General features: G+C 40.8%; 1 protein-coding gene across 8 annotated transcripts in view; it reads left to right on the plus strand.

Annotated features, from left to right (window-relative positions):
- Positions 1–17,159, plus strand: part of Mia2 (MIA SH3 domain ER export factor 2) — a 94,639-nt gene that overhangs the window by 3,628 nt on the left and 73,852 nt on the right. For 7 of the 8 annotated variants that reach the window (XM_030246785.1, XM_030246782.1, XM_030246786.1 and 4 more), the window contains exons 2-4: positions 2,262–2,395; positions 5,266–5,352; positions 8,627–9,842. In XM_030246785.1, the coding sequence (XP_030102645.1) occupies positions 2,262–2,395; positions 5,266–5,352; positions 8,627–9,842 (1,437 nt within the window). The remainder of the gene's footprint in view (positions 1–2,261; positions 2,396–5,265; positions 5,353–8,626; positions 9,843–17,159) is intronic. The other variant, NM_001368839.1, reaches the window with a different exon arrangement.

Consider the following 17,159-nt stretch of genomic DNA (forward strand, 5'->3'; position numbering starts at 1 on the left):
AAGACAGCTACAGTGTACTTATATTAATAATAAATAAATCTTTAAAAAATAAAGTAATAAAGTGAAATGAAAGCAGTTTCTTTTTCTGTAGGAATAGTCATCTTATTTAATAACAACAAAACAAATCAAGGAGGAAGAAGGTGATGAAATTGTAATAATGACAGATAATGCCAGAGTTCAGACTAGACAGGAAGCAACACATGAGTTAAACATGAAGAGAGGAAGAATAGAAATAGAAGCTTAGGATAAGGACCATGATGTTGCAGAAAAAAAAAAAAATCTCAGGGCAGAGCTAGGCAACCAGAGCTGTATGACCCACCCTTTGAACCTCAACTAAAGACTCAATCGTTAGAATGAAGTGGGGTGATTTACCCTATAGATATGCATTGAGGATTCAACAGAATATAAATATAATTTGGAAACAGAAAGAAAGCCAGAGTCTCCTACACACCCAAGAACAGTAGTGACTTACTCCGAGAACAAGAGATTTGCAAGCTGGAGTGTGTTCCAGCCTTGAATCTGTGCAAAGGAGAGGTTGCTTAAAATAGGGAAGGACAGGGCCTTCAGAGAGAGGGACCTGCCTTTAAGAGTGCTTACTGCTTTTTCAGAGGGTCTAGGTTCAGTTCCCAGTACCCACAGGGCAGCTAACAACCACGAGTTCCAGAGGATCTACTACCCTCTCTGGACTTAATGGGCACCAGGCTGACATACAGTGCACATACATACACGCAAGCAAATCACTCAAATACATAAAGTAAAAATAATATAAAAACATCTTCGAAATGTAAAATAAAATAAAGGGAGAGCCTGTGAGAGGAGTCAGAGGGTACAGGCACTTGCTGCCAAACCTGACAACCTGAGTTTGATAACCAGGACTCACAGGACAGAAGGTGAGAACTGACTCCCAAAAGTTAGTTGTACTCTGAAATGTGTACTACATGTACACACACACACACACACACACACACACACACACACACAAATTTAAACTTAAAAATTAGGTAAGTGGGGCTGGAAGATGGCTCAGCAGTTAAGAGCACTGACTGGGCCGGGCATGGTGGCACATGCCTGCACTCGGGAGGCACAGGCAGGCGGATTTCTGAGTTCGAGGCCAGCCTGGTCTACAAAGTGAGTTCTAGGACAGCTAGGACTATACAGGGCTATCTGTAATGGGATCCTATGCTCTCTTCTGGTGTGTCTGAAGACAGCAACAGTGTAGTCACGTACATGAAATAAATAAAAAGATCTCTAAAACAATAGGTAAGTGGGCTCAGGTTATGAATAATCTTCATATGCCAAAAACATTTGGGCTTGAATTTGTATATAGTATAAAGTATATTTTAGTTTTCCTTCCTTCCTTTCTTTCTTTTTTGTTTTTGTTTGTTTTTTAAAGATTTATTTATTTATTATATTTACATATATAAGTAAGTACACTGTAGCTGTCCTCAGATACTCCAGAAGAGGGCATCAGATTTCATTACGGATGGTTGTGAGCCACCATGTGGTTGCTGGGATTTGAACTCAGGACCTTCAGAAGAGCAGTTGGCGCTCTTAACCACTGAGCCATCTCACCAGCCCCAGATTTATTTATTATTATATCTAAGTACACTGTAGCTGTCTTCAGATGTACCAAAAGAGGGCGTCAGATCTCATTACAGGTGGTTGTGAGCCCCATGTGGTTGCTGGTATTTGAACTCAGGACCTTCAGAATAGCAGTTGGTGAGCCATCTCTCCAGCCTGTGTTGTTTGTTTTTTGAGACAGAGTTTTTCTGTGTAGTCCTGGCTGTCCTGGAACTCACTCTATAGACCAGGCTGGTCTTGAGCTCAGAAATTTGCCTGCCTCTGCCTCCCAAGTGCTGGGATTAAAGGTGTATGCCACCAATGCCTGGCCTATATTAGTTTTTGAGAACATAACCAATATTGACAAACGAGGATTTCAAACTATTATTATTAATATTATTGAAATATATCAAACTCCTGACATTCTCCTCATCTTCATGAGTGCTGGTGACTACAAGTGTGAGCCATCAGGCCCACCTCTTACTTCAAAACTTAAAGGATGGATTGAAGGAAAGCAAAATGGATGGAGAAGTCAAATATTATGGTGGTATATATCTATAATCTCAGCAGCAGGAGAAGCTGAAGCAGGAAGATTTTAAGGTTATGTTCAGCCTGGGATACATAGCAAGACTTACTATCAATAAGTAAACGAGAAGCAGTGACATTTTAAAGTGTGAGCTTTCCTGTATGTGTCTATACAGCTTTGATCAGCCGAGTCTTAGCCCTGAGAGATTACACAGGACCCGACTGTCGGTACCTGAACTTCACTACGGGAGAAGAGATATCTGTTTATGTTAAACTTGGAGGAGACAGAGAAGATTTGTGGGCAGGAAGCGTAAGTATTTAGTTTTAAGAACTAAACGCAGAATAAATGTCCAACGCAGACAAGGATACGTGCTGTTAAAGGAACTCTTATTTAACAACTTCAACTCATCATATTTAAGCAAACAAAAAAAGTGATCACATGCATGCCTTTAATCCAAGCCCTCAGGGTGTCTGAGCACAAAGCCAGCCTGATCTACATAGCACGTTACAGACATTTAGTGATTGCTCGACAATTTCTATAGAAGAGGTTTTTGACCCTGAGATGAGGACTAAAGGAGGGCCTTGCAATTATTTTTTACACAACCCACATAATTTTCAGCGTAGAGGACATTATTATTTAGAAGGCATGCTGACAAATGTTATGGCAACCTCAGCATCTCTGTGCTATTAGTGACTGAGTTTGAGAGAGACTGGGAAGGTGTTTTATCAGATTCCAAAGCATGTCTGCCTGAACAGAGAGAGGGCTGAGGTGTGTTGGACAGACACGTCAGCAGAAAGGTTGGTACGGTAGGGAAGAGAGGTGTATAAACTTTTCATGGAAAATAAAATATTAACTGGTTGATCCTTTTATTTGGCCAAAGTAAAAGAAGCCCAAACTATCTCTTGGGATAATAATTCATGTTTTCAGTTGAAAAGATTTATATCTCTGGTGTGTACTATGCTTTGTAACGATGGCATGCTTTGATAGATGAGTTTACTTCCAAGCTGATAGACTCTCACATCGTTCTCATGCTGTGTGTACATCAGGATCTTCCATAGTGTAGCCTCTGTGCTCACTGTCTGAATGAACAGCTTCGTTTTTGAGACAGTTTCACATAGCTCAGGTCATTGTTAAACTCCCAATGTCTGTAGCCGAGGATGAGTCTGAATGTCTCTCTTAGTCAGGGTTTCTATTCCTGGACAAAACATTATGACCACGAAGCAAATTGGGGAGGAAAGGGGTTTATTCAGCTTACATTTCCACATTGCTGTTCATCACTGAAAGAAGTCAGGACTGGAACTCAAGCAGGTCAGGAAGCAGGAGCTGATGCAGAGGCCATGGAGGGGTGTTCTTTACTGGCTTGCTTCTCCTGGCTTGCTCAGCCTGCTCTCTTAAAGAACCAAGACTACCAGCCCAGAGATGGCACCACCCACAAGGGGACCTCCTCCTTGATCACTAATTGAGAAAATGCCTTACAGCTGGATCTCATGGAGGCATTTCCCCAACTGAAGCTCCTTTCTCTGCGATAACTCCAGCTTGTGTCAAGTTGACACAAAATTAGCCGGTACAATGCCCCATCCTCCTGAGTGTTGATGTCGCTGGCATACAACAGTACCCATCTGAAGGCACACACTGCATTTGAAACTGTCCTCTTCCCACCAGGGGATGTGTAACTAAACCTTTCCCATGCCAGATTTGACTTCTCCTTATTGCTTATGATGGTTTTAAAATACCGGTCTCTGTTTTGAATGCATCACAGAAATCTGACACAGGTATAAGAAAATGACAGAGTATATGTCATGAGAAACAAAGAAAACAATTTTGATTTATTTGTTTACTAAGTATGAAAATAATAATTCTACACAAAACAGTGTTTAATGGATAAAGTCTTGGGGAAAGTCTCAGCTGCCATTAGCATTTGGTACCTTAAGTGATTAGTCTATTTGCTTCTCTGCTTTTTGTCTAAGCAGAAATAGAGATGGTTAGTCTGTGCTCGTAACTGTTGAAGAACTCACACTGTGGACTCATAGACTATTTCCAAATAGTTGTAAATGAAGACTAACTGGAGAGCTAGAAAAATCATATTTAATATGTGATGGTGTTGGCTCAGAAGACAGAAAATGTTTGTGAAACTTTAATAGGAATAAGAAGGAGGGGCTCTGAGTGGTTGGATGCTGACCTCACTCACAGGGGGGAGGGGGGACATCCTACATGTGCTTGAACTGGGTCAAGAGAATCTGTTACTAGGTTAGCCCAGAAAAGCCAAAAGGAACTGCATGCTCTCTTGGGGACACATGGACCTTAACTACCTTGAGAAATCTATCTGCCACTTCCGGGAGTCTAAATTCCTTTCTTGAATGTGACATCTTGACACCTCAGAGTTTGCAATCGTTCTGTCTTCCTGAATTGTCACCTGAGTTGTTCCTTTTTGATATCTCACATCTAAACATGTAAATCTGCATAACCTAGGCAAGGAAGGTCCTAGAGCACGGGGGTGAGGGTGGGGGATGGGCTGGAACAGTGGTCCAGCGGTGAAGAGCATGTGCTACACTGCCAGAAGACCTGGTTCCCAGTAACCACATGACAGTTCACAACTGTCTGTCATTCCAGGTCTAGGCCATCTGACAGTTTCTTCAGGTCTCCACAGGCACTACAGAAAAAACACCCATACACATAAAATAGAAATATATAAATCTTGCCAGACAGTGGTGGCACACACCTTTAATCCCAGCACTTGGGAGGCAGAGACAGGCAGATCTCTGTGAGTATTGATGCCAGTCAGGTCTACACAGTGAGTTTCAGGACAGCCAAGGCTATAAACAGAAACCTTGTCTTGAAATACACACACACACACACACACACACACACACACACACACACACACACACACGAGAATAACAGGAGTATATAACACAACAATGGGGCCTCACTCCTGTTCTTGTTATTGTTGTAGGTTTAGTTTGTCACCGGGGCATGAACCCAGAACCTAAGCAAGAACTCTATCACCTAACTATATCCCCAGTCTCCACTCATGATTTTTAGATGGCATTTTTGATAGCCAATTAATGTTTTGTGATTTAATATAGCTAAAAGCCAAGGTCACAGGACAAAATGAGGCCCAATAGCTATTCTTGCCTCATTCACTTTTCTCTTAAAATCTTTGTTCTTTGTTTTGATAGAAAGGAAAAGACTTTGGATTTTTTCCCAGAGATGCAGTCGAGATTGAAGAGGTGTTCATATCTGAAGAAGTCGAAATGCCAACTAAAGTGAGTAAATTCATTTTCAGCAATTTAGTTGAGTTTAAAAGTTCTTGACAAAAAAATGGTTTCCTTGATATAAATGTTCACTGGTTGTGTACCTCACTCAGTGAACCACAAAGGACAGTTATTAAGAGCTTGTCCTTGGCATCGTTTGGGTATGTGAATACAATGAGATAAAACAGACTTGATGACCATTAAAGACTTTCCTTTCAGAACAAGTAACAGGCAAAAGAGTACAGTGGTTAAAAGTGTGAATTCTGGAGGAAGTGTAAGTTTAAAGCTGGACTCAACCACTTACTGAGGCTGTAGGCATGCTTAAATTTTATCACCTGAAAACTAGGAGTCGTGAGTGCACATGACGTAGCACAACCTCCAAGGGACAGAGGAACAAAAGAGCGAACAAAGGCCACAGAACAGACGTGGCAGCTATTATCAGTTACAGTCACTGATACTGTTGTCCTACTCGGACCATAGGTTATTTCTCCTTCCCAGGTCTCACTCTGTACAAACACTTTGGCCACTGTTTTATTTTTTTAAATCAATTAATGTTATGATTTTATGTGTATGAGTGTTTGTCTGTATGTATGTCTGTGTGCCACATGCATGCCTGATGTCTGCAGAGGCCAAAAGAGTGTATCCTATTCCCTGGAACTGGAGTTATAGACTGTTGTGAGTAGCCCTGTGAGTACTGAAAATTGAATCTAGGTCTTTTGGAAGAACAGCTATTGCTTTTAACCCCTGAACCATCTCTCTAGCCATTGGCTTTTGGAATTCTTTTTTTTTTTTTAAATTTTCCTTTTTACTTGTGTGTGTGTTCACGCACATGTGTGCCCCGCTGGCCTCTGCCCTACTGCTATTGGAATTCTGAATAAATTCCAGATGATGTTGAGCTTGATAATAAAAAGATAAAAAGGCATCAGAAAGTGATATTTTAATGTATGAATTTGACTTGATGCTTTAATTCAGATTCCAGGTTTTACCGCAAGCAAGGTCATCATGATATGGAACTGTTTGCTTCCACACACTTGTCTGTTGGCCCTGGGATTAGTTGTTCACTTGCTGCAGGGTAGTTGGCCCTGTCACTTCTCTGTACTTTATCTGTAGCACATTCTCTTCTCTGCAGTTTCACTCTTGTAGACCGTATCCTAGGCATGACCATCCATCTCCTTTTTTCACAATCCTATGGAATTATCATTGTGCATTAGCGTGCACCCTGAGGGTAAGAGGTGAGCCTGTGTAGGTCAGAGGACAGGTTTGTGGAGTCAGTTCTCTCCCTCCATCCTTGTAGGGATCGGAGCAACAGTCCCAGGCCTGTAGAGTAAATGCTCACGGAGCCATGTCAGCAGCCAGGCATCGAAGCCAGGCTTCTTGACTGGGATATAGTAGCCCTCTATATAGTACCTCGATCCCATGTTGCTCCTCGCAAGCCCATCCTGCAAACAGCAGTGGATCTTATAAAAACAAACCCAGAAGATCAGGCCAGGTCATTCCTTTTGTTAATTTTTATTGAACCTGGCGTACAGCCTAGACTCAGTCCGTCCTGGCCTCACAGGTCCTGATCTTGTGGCTCTTCCTGTCCCGTGTCACTCTTCTTTCATAACACACACACTCCTGGACAGACTGGCTTTTGGACTGTTCTTAGATGTGGCAACTCTTTACTAACCCAGAGACTTGATGGGTTTCTCCTGTGGGAGAACACCCCGCACCACTTTTACCTACCTAGTTTCCTCTTACCCTTTAAGTCCTAGCTTAAAACATTAGTGCCTCTCGAAACTTTCGGAGTATCTTCCTAGATCACTGCTTCTAACCTTCCTAATGCTATGACCTTTGAAATACAGTTTCTCATGTTGTAGTAACCCCTCCCCAATCATAAAATTATTTCATTGTTACTTCATAACAGTAATTTTGCTACTGTGATGAATCATAATGCAAACATCTGATATGCAGGATATCTGATATCTAACCTATAAAAGTATTTGTTCGGACCCCAAAGGGGTCATGACGCACAGGCTGAGAACTGCTGCCCTAGACTGTAGTGATAGCAACAGCAGTGGATTTGTCTAAGCTCCAGGAATCAAACTTAGGACATCATGCTTTTTGGCAAGCTCTCTCACTGGCTGTGTTCTCTCGCTGGCTCCTGTTTTGTTTCTTAAATCGAAAACTAATTATACCATCACCCCAATCGATATAGATTAATAATTGGCTTACAAAAAAAAGACACAAAGTAACTGCATTTAATTTGATGAGTTTAGACAAATCCACTGCAGGCATATCAGTGAGATCAAGGCAGGCCTCATTTACATAACAAGACCTTACCTCAAAAAAAAAAAAAAACTAGACTATTTAGTTATTGAAGTTGCCTTTAGCTTAGGTCTCAAGGAAAATCATACACATATGGTCCTATCAGGAATGTCTATAAACTGAGTAACAACAGCTTTTATCCATCCACACTGACCTCATGGCCTAATCACTGACCGTAATGGTCCATCTCCTAAGACTTCTGCATGAAATTTCCAGTATATGCTTTTGGGGGAAAACACTTAAGCTATCCAGCCCATGCTCTCAGATTACCAATTACCGCATAGATGCATCCATTCATCTAGGATACTCTCAGGAGGTGTAAGCTACTACATGCATACTTTCTCATCCCAACTTATTTGTGGAATATACTCAAATTACCAGTAATCGACACCTCTCAAATACTTGATGACAGATGAAGCATACTATAAGAATTTTAAGTCTCTAGCATTAACCCTTAGAGGTAAGTCGTGGTGCATTTAACTGAGACTCAGAGGCCTGATTTTACTTTGTGCCCTGGGGTTAAGCTAATTGTGTATTTCTGGGAAAATTATAGTCACCCTTTTACTTTATTTTATTTTTTGATATAAAGTATTTTTTTTTAAAAAACCACTTATTTTTATTTACACATCTCTGTGTGTATCTGTAAACATGCATGCCACATGTATACAGTTGCTCTGGGAGGCAGAAAGAGGGTGTTGGATCCTCTGAAACTGATGTTTTAGGCAGTGAGTGAGCTCAAGTTGTTTGGTGGAGCAGCAAGTGCGCTTAACTGCTGAGCCATCTTTCCAGTCTTTCTATATAGACGAGCTAGTCTCAAATTTACAATCCTCCCTATGCAGTCTCCAAAATGCTGGGATTTTAGGTGTGAACCAACACACCTGGCTATAGTCCTCCATCTTAAAATATTCAGGGAGAGACATTTACGATTATTATTATTATTATTATTATTATTATTATTATTATTATTATTGTCTTTTAGGAGTCTGACTTTCTTTGTCTTCTTGGAGAAGGCTACATATTTGGAAGTGAACAGAGTGAATTAAACAGTGAAGATGATGAAGAACATATGTACCCATATGAAAAAGATGAAGACCAAAACTATAATATATATGAGGGTGATTTTCAGCCAGAACCTGACTTATATGCAGCTGCTGAAGGGACTTTGTTGGAGGACCAAATTCCAGCATCCGAAGCTCCTGATGATTTCCGATTCTCCAGTGAGTGGAAGGCCTGGGAAGGGGCTGGAAGCCAGGGTGGAGGGGAGCAGGATTACACTGCAGACTCTGACCAAGACTTGCCATCCCTCAGTAAGCCAGAAAGGCAAGGATGGTTTGGCCTGGGGACAGAAGAAGCTGAAGAGAAGGTTTTCGAATCAGATACTGAACCTACACAAGAATTAGCACTAGAAGAGGAGAGTGACCTGGAGAAATTACACAGTGGCGAACCCCAAGTGGAACTTGAGCAAGAGCCAAAATCAGAGACATTAGAATTCAGTTCAGTGCCGGACGAAGAGTATGAGCTAGAATCTGAGACGGAGAGTATCCTCAAACCCCAAGCTTCTGGCTGGTTTGGTGAGGGCCTTACAAGTTATTTAGGTTTTGGAAATGAGGAGGCAGGACTTGAGTTATTGTCCAAAGAAAGCAATCCACCATTACAAGATATTCCCAGCTCTGTTCCACCAGATGAAGAAGTCCCGGCTCCATGCAGAGAAATCTCAACAGACAAGGAAGATGCAGTCATTAATGATAGCTCGGTTCTCAGTCCAAGCTGGTTTTACTATGGATTTGGTATGCTAGGCTTTACAAATGCCGACGAAGACAACATTGTTTCAGACAAAGGAGAAAATGAAGATGGTGAGGTAGATAACCTCAAACATCCTATAGGAAGTGACTTTGACCCTGAAAAGGAACAAGAAAGGAAAATAGTAACTGTGGAAACCGAAGACCAGGCAGGTACAGAAAGCGTCTTGGAGAAGACAGACGAGTCTGGTTCCATGCAGTATCTGAAGAAGTTCTTTGATAATCCTTGGGGCTTCCAGAGTCTCCCAGAGGACACAGAATTACCATTTTCCAAAAAGATGCTGGATCAAGATGATATAGTAGAAAATGACAAAATTGAAGAACTTTCCACTGAAAATTCTCCCACAGGTAGCATGAAAGACCCCGTGATGCTGGCGAGCAGATACGTTCTGTCAGGTTAGTATGAAAGACTTATTAATGCACTTGTTAAGATCATTTATTTTTCTAAGTCCAAATCAGATGAAGATTTCGTGCTGGCACTGGGAGATGGCTCAGGGGATTCAGCACCCGAGGAGACATGAGGATGACTTGGGATTCCCCCCAAACACATAAAGCACTGGGCAGGCATGGTGGCTGCTTGTGACCTCAGCAACCAGAAGGCACAGACAGGACTACAGGGGCAAAGCTGGCTAGCTAGCCAAGCTGGAACTGTGCAACTCCAAGTTCACTGAGAGACCCTGCTTCAGTAAAGAGGAGAACAACCGAGGCAGACACAAGATGTCACCTCTGGCCTCCACGTGCATACACTCACACACACCCACATGCATACACTCTCTAAAAAGAAAAAGAGCCCATGTCTTAGCCAACAGCAACTGTTCTTATCAATTGTTTGCTTTACTCTGGAACTTATAAACTAAAACCTAAGGAAAAGAATGATTAGCAATGCCTTAATGTTATGTCAAAATTTTAAGATAGTCACAATATATTTTCATTATCAGAGAACTATAGTATGTGAATAGAATTAAAAGTATAAATATAGTCAAAGCCTTTTTTAGGTGAAAGCAATTTCTGTTCTATCTTTATTCTCACCTTTGTTCCACTGGTCTTAGTTTCTTTTAAAAAAAGTATATATATACACACACACATATATATACACATATACACATATATATACATATATATACACATATATACATATATATATATACATACACACACACACATATATATATACATATATATATACACATTAGATTGATTTATTTATTATATGTAAGTACACTGTAGCTGTCTTCAGACACACCAGAAAAGGGCATCAGATCTTACTATGGATAGTTGTAAGCCACCATGTGGTTTCTGGGATTTGAACTCAGGACCTTCAGAAAAGTCAGTGCTCTTAACCACTGAGCCATCTCTCCAGCCCTTAATGTATATTTTTAAGGATGTATTTATTTTATTTATGTGAATATGATGTCATTGTCTTCAGACACACCAGAAGAGGACATCAGATCCCATTACAGATGGTTGTGAGCCACCATGTGGTTGCTGCAAATTGAACTCAGGACCTCTGGAAAAGCAGTCAGTGCTCTTAACCGCTGAGCCAGCTCTCCAGCCCTCTCTTTTTTTGCTTTTGTTTTTGAAGTCCATTTAGTTTTTTTCTCTCATTTTTCTAAATAAGATCTTTATATCATATTACTTTGATAAATTTATTTTATCCAGTGTCTGTTGGCTTTTCATTCTGGCAGATAAGGATTTCACTTACTTGATACTCAGTTTATAGACATTCCTGATAGGACCATATGTGTATGATTTTCCTTGAGACTTAAGCTAAAGGCAACTTCAATAATTAAATAGTCTAGTTTTTTTTTTTTTTTTTTTGAGGTAAGGTCTTGTTATGTAAATGAGGCCTGCCTTGATCTCACTGATATGCCTGCCTTTGCCTCCAGTGCTGAGATTAAGAGCGAGCTTTACCACACCCAGCTAGTTTTGATTCTTAAATAATATTTTATTCTATCTGCAGTTATATTTTATTTTGTTTTCCTAAGAAGTACTACGACATAGGTTTTCTCTAAGTGTAGTATGTCCTAGAGAATTTCAAGTAGAGTTAGGGTCAGGGGTTAAGAATGATTGACGATTCTCTGGGTCAATTCTCAATCCACATGATGGCTCACGATCACCCAGAACTCCAGTTCCAGGGGATACCGTACTCTGTTTTGGCCTCTGTAGGTACCAGCCATGTACATGGCATGTATACACAAGCAAACAACAATTTAGACACATAAAATCAAAATAAGATACTAAAAAAAATTAATCACAAATATTGTGAAAGATTTTTAATTTTCTTATTTCTAAGAGTTCACCAGAGGACCGGACAGTGGTGAATATCAGAATCAGCACTTCTATTTAGATGCCCATCTTTTAGCCACTCCTGTGATTAAAACCACTTGGGTTGAGCCAGTTGTGGTGCTGCACACCTTTTATCTCAGCACTTGGAGGCGGAGGCAGAGACAGGTGGATCTCTGTGAGAAGGAGGCCAGCCTGGACTATGCAGTGAGTTCCAGGATAGCCAGGACTACACACAGAAACTCTGTTTCAAAAGGCAAACAAATAAGCAAGCACGCAAACAACAACAACAACCACAGAACAAAAAACACCCCTCACATTTTTTTGGTAGGGTTTCTCCTTCTTCCCTTCCTTCCTCTTCTTCCTCCTCCTCCCATTCCTCATTCCTTTCCCCTTCCCCTCCTCCTCTTCCCTCCCCTCTTCTTCCTCCTCCTCTTCCTCCTCCCAGACTCACTTTTTAGACCAGGGTCCCAAGTGCTTGGATTAAAGGCTCGCACCACAACTGACTCCTCCTGGGTTGTATATTAAGTGAAGATCTGCATTATGTAGCTCTCAGCCAGATTCTATGTTTGCTTGTGATGGATAGATCAGAAACCCAGAAAAAGGATCGGAGAGATGGCTTAGTGGTTAAGAGTACCTGATACTGTTCTAGGGCCCTGAATTCAGTTCACAGCACCTACACTGGATAGCTCCAATTGGAACTCCAATTCCAGGTGCTATGACACCCCTTTGGACTCTTGGGACACTGCCTGTACTTACAGAGAAGAAGGCACACATACATATACATAAATAAAAATTAAAAAGAAAAGATTTTTTTAAAACCCTCAGAAAATATTGATCAATAATACAGAAATAACTGGTCCCTAGAATGACAGAAAAACTTTAGATCTAGCCCCAAATGCTGAGAAGTCAGAAGGAAACACATTTGCATTAGAACCAATAGATTTTCCTGAATGTCAAGAACAATTTGTTAATATTTCAATATTCTCCAAAATACAAGTATTCTATTGTCCAATATCAGCAACTGGTATGATGTGGATGTTTAGGTCCCACTATCTTCCCAAATGAGAATGGTGCATAATTGCACATTAAGACCTAGGTTGTTGAGGGCTTCCTAGAAGGACACTCCCTGGTCTGAACTTGTTAGATCCCTAAACGCATTTGTAGGAAAGGTGATCAGAGCTGTGGAAAGAAAAGAGACTACATCAAAACAAAGCCATATCAAATCTAGAAATATACAAGATTTAAAGAAAAAAAAAAAAAAAAACTAGCCAGGAGTGGTGGCGCACGCCTTTGATACCAGCACTTGGGAGGCACAGGCAGGTGGATTTCTGAGTTCACAGCCAGCCTGGTCTACAGAGTAAGTTCCAGGACAGCCAGGGATACGCAGAGAAACCCTGTCTCGAAAAAACCAAAACCAACAAACAAACAAACAAACAAAACCAACAACAACCCCCCCCTTCACTCAAAAAATAATTCACACCAGGCAGTGCAGAGGCAGGTCGACCTCGACGAGTGCAAGGCCAGCCTGGTCTATATAGTGAGTTCTAGGATAGCCCAGGCTACACAGAGAAAACCCTGCCTTGAAAACCAAAAAACAAAGAAATGAAACAGTAATTCATTTACTACTTTCTATTTGTTCTAGGATCATACTGACACTTAAAATTCTATCTTACATATTACTTAAGAAGTAGATTCCGGGGCTAGAGAGATGTCTCAGTGGTTAAGAGCACCGATTGCTCTTCCGAAGGTCCTGAGTTCAAATCCCAGCAACCACATGGTGGCTCACAACCATCTATTTGAGATCTGATACCCTCTTCTGGTGCATCTGAAGACAGCTACAGTGTACTTAGATATAATAATAATAATAATAATAATAATAATAATAATAATAATAATAATAAATCTTAAAAAAAAGAAAAAGAAGTAAATTCCACAGTTCTCCCTTTTTTTTTTTTTGGTTTTTCGAGACAAGGTTTCTCTGTGTAGCCCTGGCTGTCGTGGAACTCACTTTGTAGACCAGGCTGGCCTCGAACTCAGAAATCCTCCTGCCTCTGCCTCTAGAGTGCTGGGATTAATGGTGTGCGCCACAGTTCTCTTAAATATAGTTCTTCATTATAGGACTAGTTAAAACATTAAAAAAATTTTTCATTTGATTCTATCCATTTAAACTCTGTTTGAAAATTGCATTAATTTTCTTTTCTTTTAAAAAAAAGATTTTAAAAAATGTATGTGTATGAGTGTCTATACGAGTGTATGTGTGCACCACTTGAGGTCCTGGTGCCAGAGAAGGCCAGAAGAGAAAGTTGGATCCCGTAGAACTTGAGTTTGAGATAGCTGTGAACTGTCTCGTGGATGCTTTACAAAAGTAACAAATGTTCTTCACCTCTGAGCCATCTTTCAGGCTCTGTTATTTAAAAAAAAATATATTTGTTACTGTGCATGCCATGTGGTGTGTGTGTGTGTGTGTGTGTGAACGTGCCGTGGTTCATATGTAGAGGTTAGAGGACAGTGTTGGGAGTCCTTTTCCTTCTCTTACTGAGGGCTCCGGGGTTTGAACTCAGGTTGTCAGGTTTGCGAGGTAAGCGTCTTTTACCTGCTGAGTCATCTGACTGGCTAACCCAGTCACTGATCGTCTTGGAATAAACTGATGGCTCTTTGGATCTGTCATGGATATAAGTATATGGTGCACCATTATAAACATAGTAATTTTGACCTACGAGTGTTTGAAATCAGAAATTTAGAAGTTAGTTCTGGGGGCTGGAGAGATGGCTCAGCGGTTAAGAGCACCAACCGCTCTTCCGAAGGTCCTGAGTTCAAATCCCAGCAACCACATGGTGGCTCACAACCATCTATTTGAGATCTGACACCCTCTTCTGGTGCATCTGAAGACAGCTACAGTGTACTTAGATATAATAATAATAATAATAATAATAATAATAATAATAATAATAATAATAATAATAAATCTTAAAAAAAAGAAAAAGAAGTAAATTCCACAGTTCTCCCTTTTTTTTTTTTTGGTTTTTCGAGACAAGGTTTCTCTGTGTAGCCCTGGCTGTCGTGGAACTCACTTTGTAGACCAGGCTGGCCTCGAACTCAGAAATCCTCCTGCCTCTGCCTCTAGAGTGCTGGGATTAATGGTGTGCGCCACAGTTCTCTTAAATATAGTTCTTCATTATAGGACTAGTTAAAACATTAAAAAAATTTTTCATTTGATTCTATCCATTTAAACTCTGTTTGAAAATTGCATTAATTTTCTTTTCTTTTAAAAAAAAGATTTTAAAAAATGTATGTGTATGAGTGTCTATACGAGTGTATGTGTGCACCACTTGAGGTCCTGGTGCCAGAGAAGGCCAGAAGAGAAAGTTGGATCCCGTAGAACTTGAGTTTGAGATAGCTGTGAACTGTCTCGTGGATGCTTTACAAAAGTAACAAATGTTCTTCACCTCTGAGCCATCTTTCAGGCTCTGTTATTTAAAAAAAAATATATTTGTTACTGTGCATGCCATGTGGTGTGTGTGTGTGTGTGTGTGTGAACGTGCCGTGGTTCATATGTAGAGGTTAGAGGACAGTGTTGGGAGTCCTTTTCCTTCTCTTACTGAGGGCTCCGGGGTTTGAACTCAGGTTGTCAGGTTTGCGAGGTAAGCGTCTTTTACCTGCTGAGTCATCTGACTGGCTAACCCAGTCACTGATCGTCTTGGAATAAACTGATGGCTCTTTGGATCTGTCATGGATATAAGTATATGGTGCACCATTATAAACATAGTAATTTTGACCTACGAGTGTTTGAAATCAGAAATTTAGAAGTTAGTTCTGGGGGCTGGAGAGATGGCTCAGCGGTTAAGAGCACCAACCGCTCTTCCGAAGGTCCTGAGTTCAAATCCCAGCAACCACATGGTGGCTCACAACCATCTATTTGAGATCTGACACCCTCTTCTGGTGCATCTGAAGACAGCTACAGTGTACTTAGATATAATAAATAAATAAATGGGTTTAAAAAAAAAGAAGTTAGTTCTGTGGAAGACGCCATTCTTTTTTTTTTTTTTCTTTTTAGAATTATTTTTTATTAGATATTTTCTTCATCTACATTTCAAATGCTATCCCAAAAGTCCCCTATACCCTCCTCCCAGCCCTGCTCCCGTACCCACCCACTCCCACTTCTTGGCCCTGGCTTTTCCCTGTACTGGAGCATATAAAGTTTGCTAGACCGATGGGCCTCTCTTCCCAATGATGGCCAACTAGGCCATCCTCTGCTACATATGCAGCTAGGGACACGAGCTCCGAGGGGTACTGGTTAGTTCATATTGTTGTTCCACATATAGGGTTGCAGATCCTTTCAGCTCCTTGGGTACTTTCTCTAGCTCCTCCATTGGGGGCCCTGTGTTCTATCCAATAGCTGACTGTGAGCCTCCACTTTTCTGTTTGCCAGGCACCGGCATAGCCTCACAAGAGACAGCTATATCAGGGTCCTTTCAGCAAAATCTTGCTGGCATATGCGATGGTGTCATCATTTGGAGACTGATTATGGGATGGACCCCCAAGTGGGGCAGTCTCTGGATGGTCCATCCTTTCGTCTCAGATCCAAACTTTGTCTCTGCAACTCCTTCCATGGATATTTTATTCCGTATTCTAGGGAGGAATGAAGTATCCACGAGTTGGGGAAGACATCATTCTTTAGATATTCTTCCACTGCAACTTATTTTACTGAGTGTGTCTGTGTGCGCCATGGTGCTTGTTTGGGGGTCAGTGGAAAATTTTCTGGAGCTGTTTTTCTCCTTGTAGCCTGTTTGTTCCAGGGATGAAACTCAGGTTGTCAGGCTTGATCACAGTGCTCTTGCCTACCGAGCTGTCATCTCTCTGGTCAGATAAATATTTTTGAAATGTAGGTTTCCTGTAGAATTCTCAGCTTAATTTGGCAAGAACTGCAATTTTTATAAGAATATAAGTCAATTCACTATCTTCTTTTATTTTTTTTCATTTATTTTTGTCTTTGTTTTTCAATAAATTCTGCTATTTTTCTTTCAAAAAAATGTAGGTTTTTTCAATGGATGTGCTCCTATGCTTTTATTTTGAAGTTGAGTTCAGGCATGTTGTGATATTTAAAGAATGTATTTGTGAATTAGGTGTGGTGGCGTTTGTCTGTAATCCTAATCCTTAAGAGGTTGAGGGAAGAGGATCCAGAATTCAAGGCTACAGAGTGAAACTCTTGTTTGTTTGTTTGTTTGTTTGTTTCGAGACAGGGTTTCTCTGTGTAGCCCTGGCTGTCCTGGAACTCACTCTGGAGACCAGGCTGGTCTTGAACTCAGAAATCTGCCTATGTCTGCCTCCCAAGTGCTGGAATTAAAGGTGTGCATCACCACGCCTGGCTACGGAGTGAAACTCTTGGTCTTTTTTTTTTTTTTTTTTTTAGAGTATTAGAAAAACAGA

This window comes from Mus musculus, chromosome 12, assembly GCF_000001635.26.
Source record: "Mus musculus strain C57BL/6J chromosome 12, GRCm38.p6 C57BL/6J".
Lineage (NCBI taxonomy): Eukaryota > Metazoa > Chordata > Mammalia > Rodentia > Muridae > Mus > Mus musculus.